Raw genomic sequence first — 17,529 nt, 5'->3', positions numbered from 1 at the left:
TTGCCTAAGGGGTGACTTTATAGTATGTACAACAAGTAACACCCAACAGAAAACACCCCAAACCCCTGCATCAGGACCAACGGCCTCAGTCCATGAAATACCAACAGTGTCTTTCCAACTCAGGTACGACCTCACCACAAACAAACTCTTCCAGTTCAATGTGACGAGGATTTTGGTAACGGCGTCCCTGACCAGCAAACAGACGTATTGACTGTTTGTCAAACCCACACCTGAGGCCCCTCGCTTCATTTGTTCTGCAGCTGGCACAGGAAGATGCGGGGGATTCAGGATTTGGAATCTGATGCTGCAGCACCAGGACGTGTCAATCAATTCCAGTTACTTTCCTTTTAGGTATCTACTCGTTGATACTGCAGAGGTCTGCAGAGGCATTTATCACTGTCCAATGTGGCTGCCTGGAACATTACCTTTAAAAAAATAGTTTAACAATTTTGGCAAATAAACTTTTATATAACTATAGTATAAAATACTATTTCTAAAAACTGATGTTAAAAACACAAAGGGGGTAAAAATTAAAAAACTAAAAGCTGCAGTTTTAACAGTCACACATAGTCTTTCTTTCAATATCCTCATTTATCTGCTATATTCACTGTTTGATTTGTTACATTAAACCTGAATTACAGAATATGGAGGATAAACGTCTTCATTCTCTGTTTACAGTTCAGATTTTGAACTATTAAAAGTAAATATTGCTCAACGTGTGCAGGCAAACACGTATCAACACAGTCCAGAGATTTTATTAGAGTGTGTTTCTGGAGCTGAGATTTGATTTTACCTGAAGATTGGATTTATCCAGGCTGCAGGAGAGAGAAGCAGGGAGAGCTTATCACCGATTAGATTACAATTTGGGGTCAGATTACTTCCTGTTTACACACCCCCCAGAAGTCAGAGTCCTGTGGCTATGACAGTGAGAACTGAAGAAAAGTATTTATTTATGATAACAAATTGATGCTGGTAAATTTAAGCATATATCAGAACAAGTACAAAGATAATATAATATGATGCAGATTCTTTTGGCCGATTATAATTTTCCCCTTTTCCCCTTTAATTGTGCACATTAACTTTCCACATTAAAAGTGTATTTTGTGGTGGGAGCATCGTGCCCGTGTTGCGTGTGTTGGATGCACAGACACATTAATTGAGGAAAGTTATCCTGCGTGTTTCGTTTGAATTTCACGCGTTTCCACTTTCACATTTGTTGCACACATGACGGTCAGCGTCAATTCTAATAATTCTGATTACACGTTGGAAACGAATGGTTTTCCCCTGCCATCATTAGCTGAAGCCGTGTGTGTAAAATGTAAACAGGGCACGGCTACAGTGTGTGTGCTGCTCCGTCTCTCAACGCTTAGCTGGTCGCAGATGTGCCTATAAATCGGCCTAATGTGCAGCGAAATGGGTCGATGCCGATTAATCGACCTGGCCGATGTATCGGCCATCCTTGTCTACAACACAGGCAGAAATGTTTGAGGCAGACGACTAAGCCGCTCTCCCTCTCAGCGCTCACTTTGCCTACAAACACACATGACAGATAAAAAAAAAAGAGGTGTGTAAGTATGCAGCTGCTGCTGATATGACCCCATGCTTTGTACGCTGTGTGTGTGTGGTGCATGCTCCTGCACATGCACTGAGTGGGAAGGTGCCAGTGTGATGTGTTTGGCCTCTTTGTTTGTGGAGCCAGACCTTTGCTGCCCTCTGATGTGCATGCTATGGCCATGAATGCAGCTTTGTGTGTGCACAAACACAGACACACTGTCCACATGATTTGAATGCTGAGTCCATCTGATCAGTGTCTCCAAAAAAACAGAGATGAGAGTGATCTCATGTTGCAAAAGAACAGATGAATTTAGACTTCTGCGTCACTGCATGTATGGGAACATGTTTCTGTTTGGTTGGATACTTGCTCCATTTGTAACGGCGATAAATGTTTATATTTCCTCACTTCCCCAGAAAATCCCTTTTTTTGTCATTTGAATGTGCCTCTCCCACCTCCCAACAGAAAGTCAGATCAGCTCTGCACAACAAATACTTGAGATAAGAGTACAAATCAGACAGTCTGCAACCATCAGCAAACTGTTTACTCAAAAACCCCCTGGTTGCACAGGTACAGCAAGTCTAAATTAGCCTTTATGGTTGGTTGCATTTGGTTTGCATATTATCATCTAACAGTATGAAGCCAAACAAGGTCAGACGCTACTCGGAGACTTCATATCCCATATACAAAGTGAACCCAATGGATTTCTTTAAGGAACAAACTGAGCTGGCGTGGCCGACAAAGTCACTTTACTAAAGCAGCATCTGGACCTTCATGTGCTCATCTGTGGAGCTTCTGTGGAAAAAACACCAGCACACAGTTTCAGCTCTGTCAAACACTATCACAGCTTCATACAAAGATCAGACACTGTTTCACTCTGCAGATGGAGGAAGTGGGTAAAAGTATTGTATCCCACAACAGGGGGCACAGCAGGAAACGTTTGGGAAACCCTTCGCTAACGTTACATGCATTTTATCCTTCGGAGTCTCCAGTTTGTGATGAATATAAATGATGTTAGAATTGTTTTTGGGACTGTCCACTGAGTCATCTATACTATCATTTTCTTTCTGACATCTACCACAGGACCTTCCTGACAGACACTTGACAGAAATGGAAAGTACATTTATTCAAGTAGTCTAGAAGTTAGAGGTATTGTTCTTTATACTTCTACTACATTCCAGACGAAAACATACTTTTTGCTCCACTATGTTTATTTATAGTTGGTCTACTTGTTACAGATTAAACTGCATTTATTGTTTTATTACTCAATTTATTTTTACTTACATACTTTCCTACACAGAAACTGTTACTGAGGTAAAAGGCCAAAAGTATCAGAACCTAAATATACTTGAAGTAGCCAAAGTAAAAGCACATTTCACATTAGTCTATATGAAATTATTGGTCTCTGAGTATGATTTTTGTTTGATAAAAGTGAAGTTTGATAAAGTGAAGCAGTAAAAAGTACAAGATTTGGCTCTGACACGTAGTGAAGTCCAAGTATGAAGTAGAACTAATTCAAATACTTTATAATTCTACTGATGAAGAATTTGTCAATAAAATCAATAATCAATCCCTGTCAGAAAAGCGACAGATCAGCTTCAGGTCTCGGTGGCTCCGGGATTGGGGGGGCGTGCTCTGTACCAACGTCACTGACGTTATATAGGCTGCAGCTGTGGCGGCGGGGTCGCGCTGCTGAGACAGGCAGAGCACCGAGGAACCGGCGGCGCGCGCTCACAGACTCCCACTCCCCAAACAAAGAGAAGCACGCGAGGCAGCAGAGCATCCCACCCTTTCAGCCGCGAGCTCACTTGCAGAACCGCCTCCCCCCCATCCCTCTCACACAGAACCGGTCCGAGGCTCGAGCGCACAGAACCGACAATGACGACTAACGGAGCAACTAACGGAACCAGCGACATGCTGCAGATCCAGTTCGGTCTGATCAACTGCGGGAACAAATACCTCACGGCAGAGACGTTTGGCTTCAAAATCAACGCGTCCGCCACGAGCATGAAGAAGAAGCAGATCTGGACTCTGGAGCAAAGCGGCGACGACTCCAGCGGGAACGTCTTCTTTCTCAAGTCACATCTGGGCCGGTACATCGCCGCCGATAAAGATGGGAACGTTACCGGAGACAGTGAGACTCCGGGCCCGGAGTGCCGGTTCGTCATCACCGCCCATGATGACGGCCGCTGGTCCCTGCAGTCCGAGACCCACGGGCGCTACCTGGGCGGCACCGAGGACCGGATCATCTGCTTCGCCCAGACCGTCTCTGTGGCGGAGAAATGGAGCGTGCACATCGCCATGCACCCGCAGGTGAACATCTTCAGCCTGACGCGCAAACGCTACGCGCACCTGAGCGCGAAGGTGGACGAGATTGCCATCGACCGGGATGTCCCGTGGGGGGTGGACTCCATGATCACGCTGGTGTTCCGCGACCAGCGGTACCACCTGCAGACCTCCGACAACCGGTTCCTGAGGAACGACGGCGCCTTGGTCGCCACCACGGACAAGAACACGGGCTACACGCTGGAGTTCCGCTCCGGTAAGGTGGCGTTCAGGGACTGTAGCGGCAGGTATCTGGCCCCCTCCGGACCCTCCGGTACCATGAAGTCCGGCAAAAGCTCACGCGTTGGAAAGGACGAGCTGTTCGTGCTGGAGCAGAGCCACCCGCAGGTCGTGCTCACCGCTGCCAACGAGAGGAACGTCTCTACCCGGCAAGGTGGGTGTGGTGGTTCGGTCCGCTAGTGTGAGAGTGTGAGTGTGTATGTGTGCACGCGTGTGCGTGCGTCCTGTTTTGCTCTTTGTCTGTAGCACCGGGACTTTCCTGCCCCCTGATGTGCCTGCGCGCTGCAGGCCTTGTGGTCTGAGTGTGTCGGTATCTCATCCACTGGCAGAGGAAGGGTTAAAGTGCTGGAATGCCAGACTGGACTGCACCCCCCTCCTCCAAAATGACCCCCCCCCAACCCTCTAAACACACATAGGATATAGGACATTGATTGTCTATATGCCCACACACAACACAGACCTGTGTGTGTGTGTGTGCGTGCACACAGGACTGAACAATGGCCTGTTTGACCAGAGTCCACACATGAAAATGTGAGTTTCCACAATGTTTCTATCAACTGTTCTATAAATTTCCACACAGCAACAGCTGATGAAACACACCACATGGCAGAGCCTTCAGCCCCGTTAACACGCACACGCAGCATGATGTGCACGTGTGCGGTCATTAAAATGTAAAACTGGCACAAAGAACAGCACCAGAAGAAAGATGCACCAATATACCGAACCAGAAAAGGCTCAGTTCTACCAAATCTACTGCTCAATAACCTCGACTGTTTGTTTTATAGGATCTTTCGGATTCGTGGTTTGTTCTTCCATGAATTACACATTTAGAAATTTCTCCTATAATCTCCAGTTTATTAGGTAGAACCAGCTGAGACCGAGTCAGTCCAATCCAACAGCCCTGCAGTAAATCCTCCTCTATGAAAAAGACAATGCTCAGTTTGTGTTCAGGCCGTGTTCGTGTCCTGAAGCATCACTTTGAACATCCGCCGTGTTTCACTCTGGGCAGAACAGACAAAACATTAGTGTGTCAGAGCACCGTGTCAGTCACACAGCCCCGATGACATGGCAACAAGACCTAAAAATCCTTGGAGCGAGGTTTTCTTTTAGCAGCGGTGAACTTAACCTGATGAGAAAAGCAAAAACCTTCAGACAGATGTTGCTGGTACTGACATACAGAAGCCCCTGGCTGGTTCTGGTACTACTAGGTAGCTTTAACCTGCTCCAGGTGAGCACACTCATGACTGGAATACAGTTATTTGTTTTTCTTGGATTAGACCAGTGTTTGCGTGTGTGTGTGTGTGTGTGTGGGAGCTGAGTCTGTCCATGTGTGTCTGGTTTTCAGCTGTACGACTGGGCAGAGACACAAGCTTGTCCCTCCACCTTCTTCCTTCCTTCTCTTTCCTCACCCCTCCTAAAATATTCCACTGCCTTGCTCTCACCTCCTTTCACCTCATCCCTTGTTCCTTTTCTAATCTCTGTCACCATTTGCCTTCCTCTCCCCCATCGTTTCTCCTCTTCACACCCTCCCCCACTCAGCCCAGCTCCCCCAGCCTTCAGGCCTGGCTGCTGTGTCTCTGAGGTCTTTATCAGGAGCATCCCTCTGCTGAACGCATCTGGACCTTTTGTCTCCAAAGGCACTAAAATTAAAATCAATCCTTGAAGTTTAACAAGAAAGATAGTGATGCAGAAAACGCCTGAGAAAGCAGAGCGACTAGTGCACTAACTGCTGCTCTTTGAATCTATATTTAGCGTCTGGTCAGGAGGAGCATGTTGGTGAGAAGACCGTGCAGTTAGGTGGTTTTATGTCCTCTTCTCAGAAAGTGTGGTCTGCATTTTCCTATCCTGTCTCGCTGTCTCACCCTGAGCCTGTTTGTTCCGTCTCCCTGCCTTGTTTACTTGCACACGGATATTTATCTACTTTTCTCTCCATCACCACTTACTCATCGTTTTCCAGAAGTGGCGCTCGGCCTTGGACACAAAATGGAGGCCAGTTTTCAAAGAGTGGGTCAAAAAAAAGAAAAAAGAAAAAAAAGAAGTGTCAGGCCTGGAAACAAGATCCTCACAACAAATAGTTCTTTCCTTATGAGCCATTTGCAAAGCAGATTTATTTACAAACTATTTAAATTTAGGTGCCTGTGGTCTTGGCATGTTAATCTTACCAACTGCAAATGTTCAAAATAACATGAAACCACATACCAGCAAAACAGAGAGCTGCTTGTAGCACTAAGAGTGGTCCAAGACTCCACATGGTACTTTCTAAACGCCGTTTACCTCTCTACACCATCAGTTTCCATCAGTCATTCAGTGACAATGGGCTGATTTCTATACAAGCAGCCACTTATTCCTGCTCATTTTCGTTTACATACAGGTTTATTTCAGATGATTTGTGGTTTTGATTGGTGTTGCAAAATGCATCATGATACCAAGATGGCAGGCCCTGTGTTCGTAAAGTTTAAAATTTGCATAGTGGCAGGAAGCGGTGATGCTTAGTCAGAGGTCAGTCTCTGGTCTAATGCTTTGCTCAGACAGTGCAGGTTGGACCCATGTCCTCCCTGCTCAGTCTGCCACCCTGCAGCTCCAGTCTGCCCATAATGACAGGAGGTCTGAATCTTTAAAAGAAGACCATCTCTGACCTGCCAACAACTGGATCATTGTGATGTGGATTAAATGTTGAGTAGAATTAAACTGGCTCCAGATGTTTTTTAAACCCACAGCTGCTCACAACTCCTCTCTTCAATGGCCTGAGCCAAGATGGCGGCTAAGGTCGGCTGCTTTCCATTAGCAAGCTATGGGTTTTTGACGTGAGCAATCATAAGTGGGTTAGTCCAGTCAGAAATGTCAAGAGTTTGTGACTCGCACTTAAATGTTGTTGGTGAAGTTTGTGTCTTCTATTAATGGAGCCATGACATGTTGAGTCTGTCAGGAATGTTTGTAAAAAAAAAAGTCCCCATTCACATAAAATCTGTAGTTGTGGCTGCCATTTTCATCAGCTGGAAGATTTTACTCTTGACCTTCCACTGAGCCAAAATGAGCAGATAGATGGGTTTAATTGTAGAGTCACTTATTTAACCTCTGACTGTGTGTGCCGGTTGTTGTTGGGAATTACTGCATCCCCACACCTCAACAATGGAGCCAGTGAAGAAAACATAACTTGTAGAAATTGCTGACAAAACTACAAATATATTGTAACATACTTTAGACAAACACAACTGACCTATGTTGGATAGGTGACGCTAGTAGCCCGTCATTGCAGTTTATCCTAAATTATTTAAAATTTAAATTCAGAGGTTTCACAGGGGATAAGTGTGTATATTTTTGACTGTCAACTAAATCTGTTTGTATTAAAGTCTGCAGGCTCGTCATGGAGAACAACCAGAAAGTGTCTTCAGTCTGAAAACAGTTAGCGGCACATTAGGGTCCTGTTTCTGCTGTCCCCTAATCTGTTCTCGCACCATTCATAAACATTAATCTGACCATGTGCTGCTGCTAGCTTCCTGCTCATAATGTCCACTTTCCTCATCCATCCCTGGTCACAAATTCCCTGAGAGAGCGTTTAATGGTCCTCACATGGACTGACACACAGTTATCAGTCAGTGTCCCTTTAAGTATCTTCTTGGCCCCTAAACGATGGTGCAAATGTGAATTTAGACTAAATGGAAGAGAGTCCATAAAATCCTGTCGGCTACTGGTGTGACCACTGAGTGCTGGCTGCGCCTTGTAACCGATAGTCCCCAAGAAGCAACATCAATCGGTAAACATCCGAACAAAAACCAAGACGTAAATCCTGAGCTAACACAGGGTGCCACAATGATGATTACTTGCACACACACACACTTTCACAGAGGCCAGCTGTCAAATCTTCCTAAAACACACTCAAAAGAAAGTACAGGGCTGGAAATGACACATTAAAATGTTTGTGCATGAGGTGGACACAAAAATCGCAATTAAGAAGCCAAATCTCTATTTGTTGCATTAAAACCTCAGTCTGACTTTCAGTGCAGCTTTGTGTTTACAGCACAGACATGGCCTTCTCCTCTAACTCTTAGCAACTAAGCATTTTCTCCCAAACGTTGAGCTATTCATTGCACAGCCGTTTGTCCAGCTTCCTGTTGGAAAGCTCAAACTACACAGTCACACTCAGATTTGTTCTAAAGTTCAAACATATTTGCTAAACAGTATTTGTCACAGTTCAGACTGGTCTCAGAGTTTATGCCCACTATAAAACAGTCAGCGAGGAGGCCAGACGTGTTGAAAAATCAGTCATCACTTTAAATCACCTAAAACTGGGCTCTAAAACATTTACTGCACAGCGTTTGGAAAGGACACCAAAAAAAAAAAAAAAAAACTGTGGCTCCATGTTGTCTGGCCGTGATTCAACCCTGACACCTTTTCTGTGTCCTTCACCCGAGACACACAGCTCTGACCTTGGCTGGTGTGTTATTCTCTGCAGGGTGAGGGCTGATGGCACAGCACAGTCAGTCAACATTAAAAAAAGGGAAGTGAAGTAGTTCTACAACCTTGGTCGTGCACACAGGCTGCAACAGGCTGTGCATGCTGGTGCTTTAACGTCTTTGATTGTGTGTCTTTCAGAGCAACAGTGAACCTCTGCTCCTTGATGTCGCCTGCTTTATTATAGGTTTGGGCTCAGCTGGTCTCCATGCCTCGCTCCTCTCTGGGTGTGTCTCCACATTAACGCCCTCTAACTCACTCAGTTGATTTTTTTTTTTTTTTTTTTTTGCAACACAGTGAACACAAAATGGACTTTAAATCAATTTACCAAAAGATTTGGGACATCCTCGAGGGCATTTTTAGAAATTTTGTTAGTCGAGGTAGGAGTATTGATGTGTGTCCTTGCTGTGCTGTGTCAGTCAGAGCAGTGTTCAGTGTGTAGGCTGGCTGGCCTGTCCTGTTTGTGTGTTTGGGTCAGAACAAAGACTGAAGATCTGGCTCCCTTTTTGTGCCCCGACTGGTCACCTCCTCAGTCAGGCCTGCTGAACAATAGGAGACACACAAACACACGCCCATACACACACTGTCGCACTTGATACAATCGCGTGCGTTCACAGGAGGACTCTGGTGCTGGCTCCAGAGACCAACAGTCTGTGCCTGCCGCCATCAGGCTCAACATGGAGGCTGCAGTGGACAGAAAGATAAAGGGGTTGTTTTCAGGAGCGTGTGTGTGTGTGTGTGTGTGTGTGTGTGTGTGTGTGTGTGTGTGTGTGTGTGTGTGTGTGTGTGTGTGTGTGTGTGTGTGTGTGTGTGTGTGTGTGTGTGTGTGTGTGTGTGTGTGTGTGTGTGTGTGTGTGTTGTGCTTTTGGTGTGGTTTGGGAGGATGCTGCATGTGTGGTCACTTCTTCTGGTGTGGTTTTCCAAAAGGAATACGCTGAGTGTACAGACTGTCCTCCCTGCTGCTCCAGTTACACTGTGAACCTCACAAACTGGTCACTGTATAATAGACCCTCACAAACAGTCGGTTTATTAGGAACACCAAGCTGAAACTGATCCTGTCCAATCCAACAGTCTGGCAGTGAATCCTCCTTCATGAGGGTGAAAATGTTCACTAAGAGGTGAAACTGAACATTATCACCATCGTGAAGGCTTAGACTGAGTTTTAACTTGGTGTTCCTAATAAATCGACTACTGAGTGAACATACACTGCCTCGGCCTCTCTCTGGGGCACAGCTGAAGCTTCACACATCTAAGGGCCAGATGAAACACTTCCTCTTGTTACAACAGACTGACCAGTTGAACACTATCGTCCTCGAACACGTCGTTAATCTTTTAGATTGTAAATAACGAATTAAACATCAGATTATTTTCCCTCAGACTATTTGCAGCATTCTGGATGCTCATTCAGGTTGTAGTTTCAAACGCCACCCCTTCTGAGCTGGAAGTGGAAAGGATTAGCCTTCTGTGGCTGATCCTGCACACGAGCCAGGTCTGACCCTCTTTTCTCCTGTCCTTCAAACCCTCTAAACCTATATTTCATCTTCTCTGACACCCCCCCCCCACCCTCGTCTTCCCTACCATGTGGTTTCCATTATGGTCAAATATATTTTGCTGCTCAGTCATCTGTGTGCCTTTGTGCATCCCCCACATATTTCTGCAGAAACTCAATCTGTCCGCAGAGGCCTGCAGAGTTCTTGACTTTAGTGGGCACTCGACAGCAGAGCAGGAATGTGTATTTCTTTTTTCAGACACAAAATCTGAGCAGTGATTCTTGAGCGACTAATACTTTACGCAATACTTTCTTTGTTCGGGATCTTTGGCTTCATTTGGGGACAAACCAAATCACCATGAGCTCTGACAGCAGGGCTGAACTTTACATTTGACGTTTTAAGTGGTTTTAACAAAATAAGGATTTTTCTTTGGACCTAGAAAGAAACTGCAATGTCCAGCATGTACAGTACTGAATTAGTTCACCTCATTTCACTCTTAAAAGGGGAGTATTCATTGTGGTTAATGTGGACATCAGGTTTTAATAATGCATTAAACAACATGGATGTATCGATTGTATATAGTCCAAAAATTACATTTCTTAAATTAAAAGTGTAATAAAAATGAGTGGTAAATATAAATGGGGAACATCCCTGTCATATTTTAAATATAAAGCTTTTTATAAAATATATATTTTAGTTGAGGTTGAAATAAATCAAATCAAGGATGAGGGAGAAAAAAAAAAACCCTTCAGCAAAAAAAAAAAAATACTCCCCAACTCTTCCTAATTATTTCTCACTAGATATGATTGTTTTAATATGTCTAAAATATGATCAGAAGAGCTCGTCGTACATTTGACAAACACATACTGTTAGTAATTAAAAACATCTGAGTGCAGATGGTTTTCAGTGTGACCAGTGGAGCCAGTTGTGTGGCTGTAAGAGAACATCATGGAGGAGGGGGGAGGTTGTCACATGAAAAGCGAGATGCATGGAGGGGGGGAGCACATGAGTATGTTGGTTTGTTGTCTCAAACACATCTTTCTTTCTCTGCCTGTCTCGTTCTAAACACATTTACACACAGCTCTGTCAAACAGTCCATCTCTCACTCTATCCAGCCCTGTGGATATAGGTCCATCCATGCTGTGACCTCATCATGTACAATAACACACATTGTTCTGCTCTGTGTGTGCGAGTGTGTGAGACACTGCAGGCCTGTATGTGTTCACCCTACAGTTGACTAATGTTTGTTTACCTCTTTGTTGCTCTTAAGTGCCTGAGTGGTATTAATGTGATTTTAGAGAAGTCTGCTCTTCTTTATGCACGCACGCATGCACACACGCACGCACACAAGCCATTTTGACTACAGATTGAAAAATAGCTGCAACTGCATCTGAAGATTACGATCATCTTCTCAGTTAAAAGCAGAGAAAAATGCCCTTCACAGCATCTGAGCACAAGTTGATGTCCTCACATCCTATGATTGGTTTGACCAACAGTCAACACAACATATTTGATTCCCAACAATATTAATGACAGGAAATCAATACATTTAACCTAAAAGTACCATCACCATAAAGTCCAACCCAAAATCAACTATAATGTAAAATGCAAAGAAATGTGTCATTTGCTTGTATTGTCTGTGTTTTGGTTTTTGAGTTTGGTTATTGTGCTGCTGTTCTTCTACTGGTCTCACTTTTCTATGCAGTTTTTAATTAAGCGACTAATTGATTACCAAAAATGTTGTGGGTATATTTTTATATGTGTGGGGATATTACAGTTTGCAGTCTACAGGTATGATTGGTGTCAGGGAAGATTCTTGTGGATTTTATTGCCTGTGTGTTGTGACCATCCACCATGACATCTAGTCCTTTGAACTATAGAGGAGTCTGTCTGGACTATGACAGATGTGTGGGGGTGTGTGTCTGTGTGTGTGTGCAGCTGTGTGAAATCCTCTACTAATCCGAGCCATCTGAAGCTGTGTGTGTGGGTGCATCTCCACTTTAATTATCTTCTGCAGGTGACTGACCCACTAGCCTGTATTTTATCTAATCCCACCCCTCTCCAACCATCTGACGCCCACACAGGTATGGACCTGTCAGCCAATCAGGACGAGGAAGGTGATCAGGAAGTGTTCCAGGTGGAGATTTGCCGCGAAAACAGGAAGTGTGCATTTCGGACTGCAGCTGGGAAGTACTGGACCCTCACTGCCAACGGTGGCCTGCAGTGCACCGCCTCCACCAAGTAAGAAACACATACATATAACTTTAAGATTCACCACTGCCACACCTGCTCCAATCTGTCTGCTCCATAACCTCAGACAGATGTGTCTGTGTGTGTGTCTGTGTGTGTGTCTGTGTTGAGAACCTGACTCTTAGTCCTCTCTAGAAATCTGAGACAGGAGTTTTTCTGTATTGGATGGGGTGTGTGAGTGTGTGGGGGTCTATATCATGGCTGTGACATGCTGTATAGGATTAAGCATGTTTATGTGTGACCTCCAGCTAGAGTGCAGACTGCTTTTAACCCCTGATCTTTAACCTTTGATCTTGTGCTCCCTGATTATTGTGAGGCCCCAGCCAGATTCAGGACAAGAAGCTTAGATTCTGCCTGTCATTCTGGATTAATAAGAACAGAACCTGGTATCTTTAGTTGGTGTGAAAAATTACCATTACTTTGAAAATCCCTGTGTCTTTAATGCAAAGATGAGGGTGTTGCCTGACAGAAGCTGCAGATGTAGAGTTTTAAGGCAGAACTGGTAGAGAGCCCAACAATAACCTGACCCAGTAGCAGATTGGTCAGAGAAGCATGGTCCTGCTTTATAGCAGCAGAGGCTTCTTCTTCTTCTTTTTTTAAAGATAAGACCAAGCAGAGGGTCATCGACACCGAGGATGTCACACAGCAAAGCACGTTGCATAAAGTTCACATTCTTGAGATTTGACTTGGCTCACTCCTCGAAGATAAGACCACAGAAATGTTTCCTTCCACTGAGTCCTCTCCTGGTTTTAGGGAAACTTTTTGGAGACTGTTTCAAAGTTTCTTCAATAAAAAGTATTGCAGCAAAGATGAGTTTTGATCCAGAAATGTAGAAATCCTAGTCTCTGCCAAGTAAAAGGATTTAACAAGTTGCTGGATTCAACTTAACCAAAGCCAACTAGCTTATCCCTCAACCTCTGATCCAGTTACCCAACAATTACTTAAGCTCCCAATAAAACAGCTGGGTGTGAAGTGTCCGGATTTCTGTCTGCCATGCAAACTGAATCATCCTAAGGTGCCAATGATGCCTGTACTTCCTCTCTGTAGATCAGCCAACTGCTACTTTGACATTGAGTGGCGTGGAAAGAGGCTGACGCTCCGGGCAGCTAATGGGAAATATGTCGCTGCCAAGAAAAATGGCCAGCTAGCAGCCACCATCGACTCTGCCGGTCAGTGTGACTTTGTTGATACAGCTTTTCAAAGAATCACACAGCTTGAGTGATTTATTTTTCAGCAGTAACGGGGGCAGTTCGGCACAATAGGAGTAAGTGGATCATGACTGGGTGTTCCAGTTGTTTCTGGACATCGAGGGCTTCGACTGAAAGTAGCCGTCTACTCGTGGGAGAATTTAGCTTTAATAAAAGGTTGTTCTTTTTCCATGTTAGTCCTTTGTTTTTTAAAGTTAATCATGATGATTGGAAACATAATGAGAAAACTCCTGAGTACACAGAGCGCATTATGACAAAAAGTATGAAATCAGCTTTTAATTGTGTGCATAAAAATAACATTAGTAAAACAAATACCTCATTAGAAATATTATGGCCATGTTAATCTCCATTTAATTTATATTATACATATATATTATTTAATATTTAACAACTATGAGTGTGTTATCAATCTTCATTAACTGAGCAGGAAAGAGAAAAATATGTTTCCCTTCATGCATCGAACAAAATTTTGGTCATGAGAGCAACTGCTTCCATTTCTGCAGGACACATGTCAGCAAGGAGATCAATTACATAAAGCTAATTATGAAGTAAGCGTCTGGTTTGTATCTGGCTGTTGACAACAGTGAATCGAAACTTTCCCAATGTGCTGCAGTTTCTAATGACAGAGCTCTTGGCAGCTACAGTGTCATTTTTATTGCACATTTCTTACACAAGTTGCTTTGCACACATTTTTTTAATGAGATGCATGAAAAATAGGCATTCTAAGCTCAAGCAGGGAGCAGCAAAGAAATGCAGAGGTTGCTCCTGTACAGCAGCTTTTGGAGACATTAGAACCAAAGTGCTGTGCATTTAAATGGATTTAAGTCAAATATTCAAACAGGCTGCCATGACCTTACGGTGGCTTTTATACTCTAATGTTCCAGTAAACACGATACATCCTCTGTTTGCAGGTGAGTCTGAGGAGTTCATCATGAAGCTGATTAACCGCCCCATCATTGTGCTGCGAGGAGAACATGGTTTCATTGGGTGCAGGAAGGTGACGGGGACACTGGACTCCAACCGTTCCTCCTATGACTACTTCACCCTGGAGTTCAGAGATGGAGCCTACAGCCTGCAAGGTCAGTTTTTACATCCAGCCAGTTTTTTGGAAACAATGTTGGCAGATGTAGGAAGTGGCACGTGTGTTGTAGTCTCTTCTTTCTTGTCAAAAGAAGAGACCTCTTGCAGGCCCACAAGGGTTTAAATTTATTCTTTAAGGGATTCTCATTATGGGCTTAGTCACTCATTTGTGCTGATGTGGATAAATTCACTGCCTTTTGTTGCCTCCTTTGTTTTCACTCCCTTCCCCCCACTTCTCGACACACGACACCTCAATCAACACTCATCTGACTCCCTCCGTCTCTAATCCATCCTTTCCACCTCCTCCTGCAGACTCCACGGGTAAATACTGGATGGTGGGTAACGAGCAGTCTGTGGTGAGCAGCAGCGACACGCCTGTCGACTTCCTCTTTGAGTTCTGCGACTACAACAAGCTGGCCATCCGTCACGCTGCCGACGGCAAGTACCTGCGCGGTGACCACGCTGGCGTGCTGAAGGCCAATGCTGACGACCTGGAGACCGCCACACTCTGGGAGTACTGAGATAAGCAGGGAAACCACTGCTGCAAGGCTGACGTATGAATGAATAAAGTATGGCGTTACAGCACAGCAGCACCACCCACCCCTACATCCACCTATCCACAGCCACTTCCCTTTACCTTTCACTCCCTATATTTCACCCTGTACTTCTGACTATATGTTGATAAACTGCACAGAGAGAACAGGAAGGATAGAAGAAGAAGGGAGACACCCCTCTCTCTCTCGCCTCCCTTTCCTTCCTTTTATCCTTCCTCCCTTTTCCTAGCTCTGCTCTACAGTGCCGACCTTTATATGTTGCCATAGATACCGTGGGGCTACCGTGCACTTTTTTTCTGCTCCGATCTGGTTCGCTGCTCGATCTGTCACTCACTCCCTCCTCACCTTACAATTACCCGTCCCTCTCCCAGAGCAGAGCCACGTCTGAAGAGCCCCCTCCTCTCTGAGTTGACCCTCTCGTCTCTATTGTCTGTGAGCAGCAAACGTCGGCAGTACTTCTCGTGTCTGAGCTGGTGTGGTGGAGCCGTTTCTGCCTGATCGAACCTCCCAAAACAGACTCACCCCTATTTCAGCTGATTCCTGTTAGCTGGGTGTAAAAAATCTCAAAAGAAACTGGGTTTGTTTTTGCGTGGTGGGGTCATGTAGAAACTCTGACCAGGCCAGGTGTGTTTGTTTTCATGAGCAGGCCTCGCTGCATCTGTGTGATGACTGTGATGTAACTGGAGTGATTCTTGTGATGATAGATACAGAAGCTGATCTAACAGACGGGTTTAAACACCCACTCTTCATCTCATATGTAAAATATAGAAATATAAAGCATTTTCCTGTCTTCTTCTCTAGCTGTGTTCTCTTTGGTTGGCAGGGAGTCTGACTTCCTGGACCAAACAGGATGTAGGAAGTAAAAAAAAAAACAAAACAAAACAACTTGTCCTTATTCCCCACATCCACTGGTTTAAACCTATAATCCTGAGAAAGTCACAATGGTGCGATCATCTATGTTTACTGCACTCCCATGATATACTGGAAGGGAAAAAAAACAAACTTGCTGACACGTTTGGATTCATTTCTTTTTCTATGTCCAAGGCACAGACATTATCATGGGTAGGAGTTTGGTAGGGTGAAATGATTTATAGCTGCTTTTTGAATCCCTCAACCAAACTTAAACCTCAGGCTTTATCTAGACCAAACCTTTGATACTGGATTAACAAACCGTCATCTCACACAACACGGCTGGAACATGGTGCTACTAATGAACTCATCACGTTAAGAAACGTTATTGTCCTGTCAATCATCTCTCACACCGTCTGGACTAGCATTAGTTTCTGCTAATACAAGTGATGAGTGCCCTTCATAATGCCCTGTGTTTATTCTTTGGTTTTATTTTCTGCCTAAACAGCCTCTAACAATCACATGTGACCAAATTCGATTTGTTTTTGTTGGATTTTTCTGTTCTCGAATCCCTGTCGGTGAAAGTGGGAAAGGATTTTTTTTTTCCCTTTTAAATTAATAAATAGTAAGTAAATAGACTGAATCTGCCATTGAAATGTCTGTTATGCAGTCGTGTAGAACACTGCACCCATGGGCCCTGTCCTCTGATTCTCTACCTTTCAGTGGCCTGTTTTGTCATTACATAGCAATGGGTTTGTCTGACTTTTACAACACAGCTAAGATTATCTTGGCACATGGTCCTGAATCATGGGGCTCTTCCACCCATCATCATAATCATCAGCATTCCTCTTATGTGGAAATCCACATGGAAAACTAATCACTGTAGTCCCAGGTCCTCACAAGGTCCTTCCCACTTTTTCTCTTAAGTTTTTTCCATGAAGGGTTGATAATATCGAGTGAATATAAGAAGTGATCGCCCTCAGAGAAACCAGCATCTCTGAGGTAGCGCAGACCGAGGCTTAGACAAACGGATGTGGAAAGGTAAACGTGGTAATGACTGTGCCTTTCTATCCAGTTTTTGGGCAGTAGGAAAATAAAATGAAGAAATGAAAGTCCACATCTTTGCTTTGTATAACTGGAACTTCCTTTTGTATTATTTTGTATAATTTTTTTGATATTGTGGATTAATCTCTCTCGTGCCATTGATTCACCTGAAATCCAACGATGAATAAAACTGGGATTTGGAACGCAACATGTCTTTTGTCAGTTTCCCTTTGTCTTACTTAGACCCTGAAAATCAGTCTTTGTATAACACAGCACAGTTCAACAGCTGTACAAACTACCAAGACCTCACATCAGACCAGGCTTTTGTTTGTTTTGTATCGTCAGAACACAGGTTCAATTTGTGCAGCTCTCAAACTCATATTTTCATATTCAGTTTCTGGCTACAGCAGCCCCATGTGCTGTCCCACTTCTACATGAAAACACACTTTTTCCTGTCTTATGAATAGAGCCTTTGTGCTGAAACA

At 44.2% G+C, this 17,529-nt stretch overlaps 1 protein-coding gene across 1 annotated transcript; it reads left to right on the top strand.

Annotated features, from left to right (window-relative positions):
* The first annotated feature begins 3,230 nt into the window (after positions 1-3,230).
* fscn1a (fascin actin-bundling protein 1a) lies at positions 3,231-17,252 on the top strand. Its single transcript, XM_026325862.2, has 5 exons — positions 3,231-4,271; positions 12,144-12,300; positions 13,357-13,478; positions 14,429-14,596; positions 14,910-17,252. The coding sequence occupies exons 1-5, from the start codon at positions 3,431-3,433 to the stop codon at positions 15,116-15,118; spliced, it is 1,497 nt and encodes a 498-aa protein (XP_026181647.1). The 5' UTR covers positions 3,231-3,430; the 3' UTR covers positions 15,119-17,252.
* Positions 17,253-17,529: the final 277 nt, after the last annotated feature.

Source organism: Mastacembelus armatus, chromosome 8, assembly GCF_900324485.2.
Source record: "Mastacembelus armatus chromosome 8, fMasArm1.2, whole genome shotgun sequence".
Lineage (NCBI taxonomy): Eukaryota > Metazoa > Chordata > Actinopteri > Synbranchiformes > Mastacembelidae > Mastacembelus > Mastacembelus armatus.
This window is presented reverse-complemented; position numbering and strand designations above follow the sequence as displayed.

Bases quoted from the DNA above. Each gene is read 5' to 3' on its own strand.
- fscn1a (XM_026325862.2), top strand. From the start codon at position 3,431: ATGACGACTAACGGAGCAACTAACGGAACCAGCGACATGCTGCAGATC. The intron at 13,479-14,428 runs GTCAGTGTGACT...CTCTGTTTGCAG, and splicing joins AGCCACCATCGACTCTGCCG to GTGAGTCTGAGGAGTTCATC. The intron at 14,597-14,909 runs GTCAGTTTTTAC...CTCCTCCTGCAG, and splicing joins TGGAGCCTACAGCCTGCAAG to ACTCCACGGGTAAATACTGG.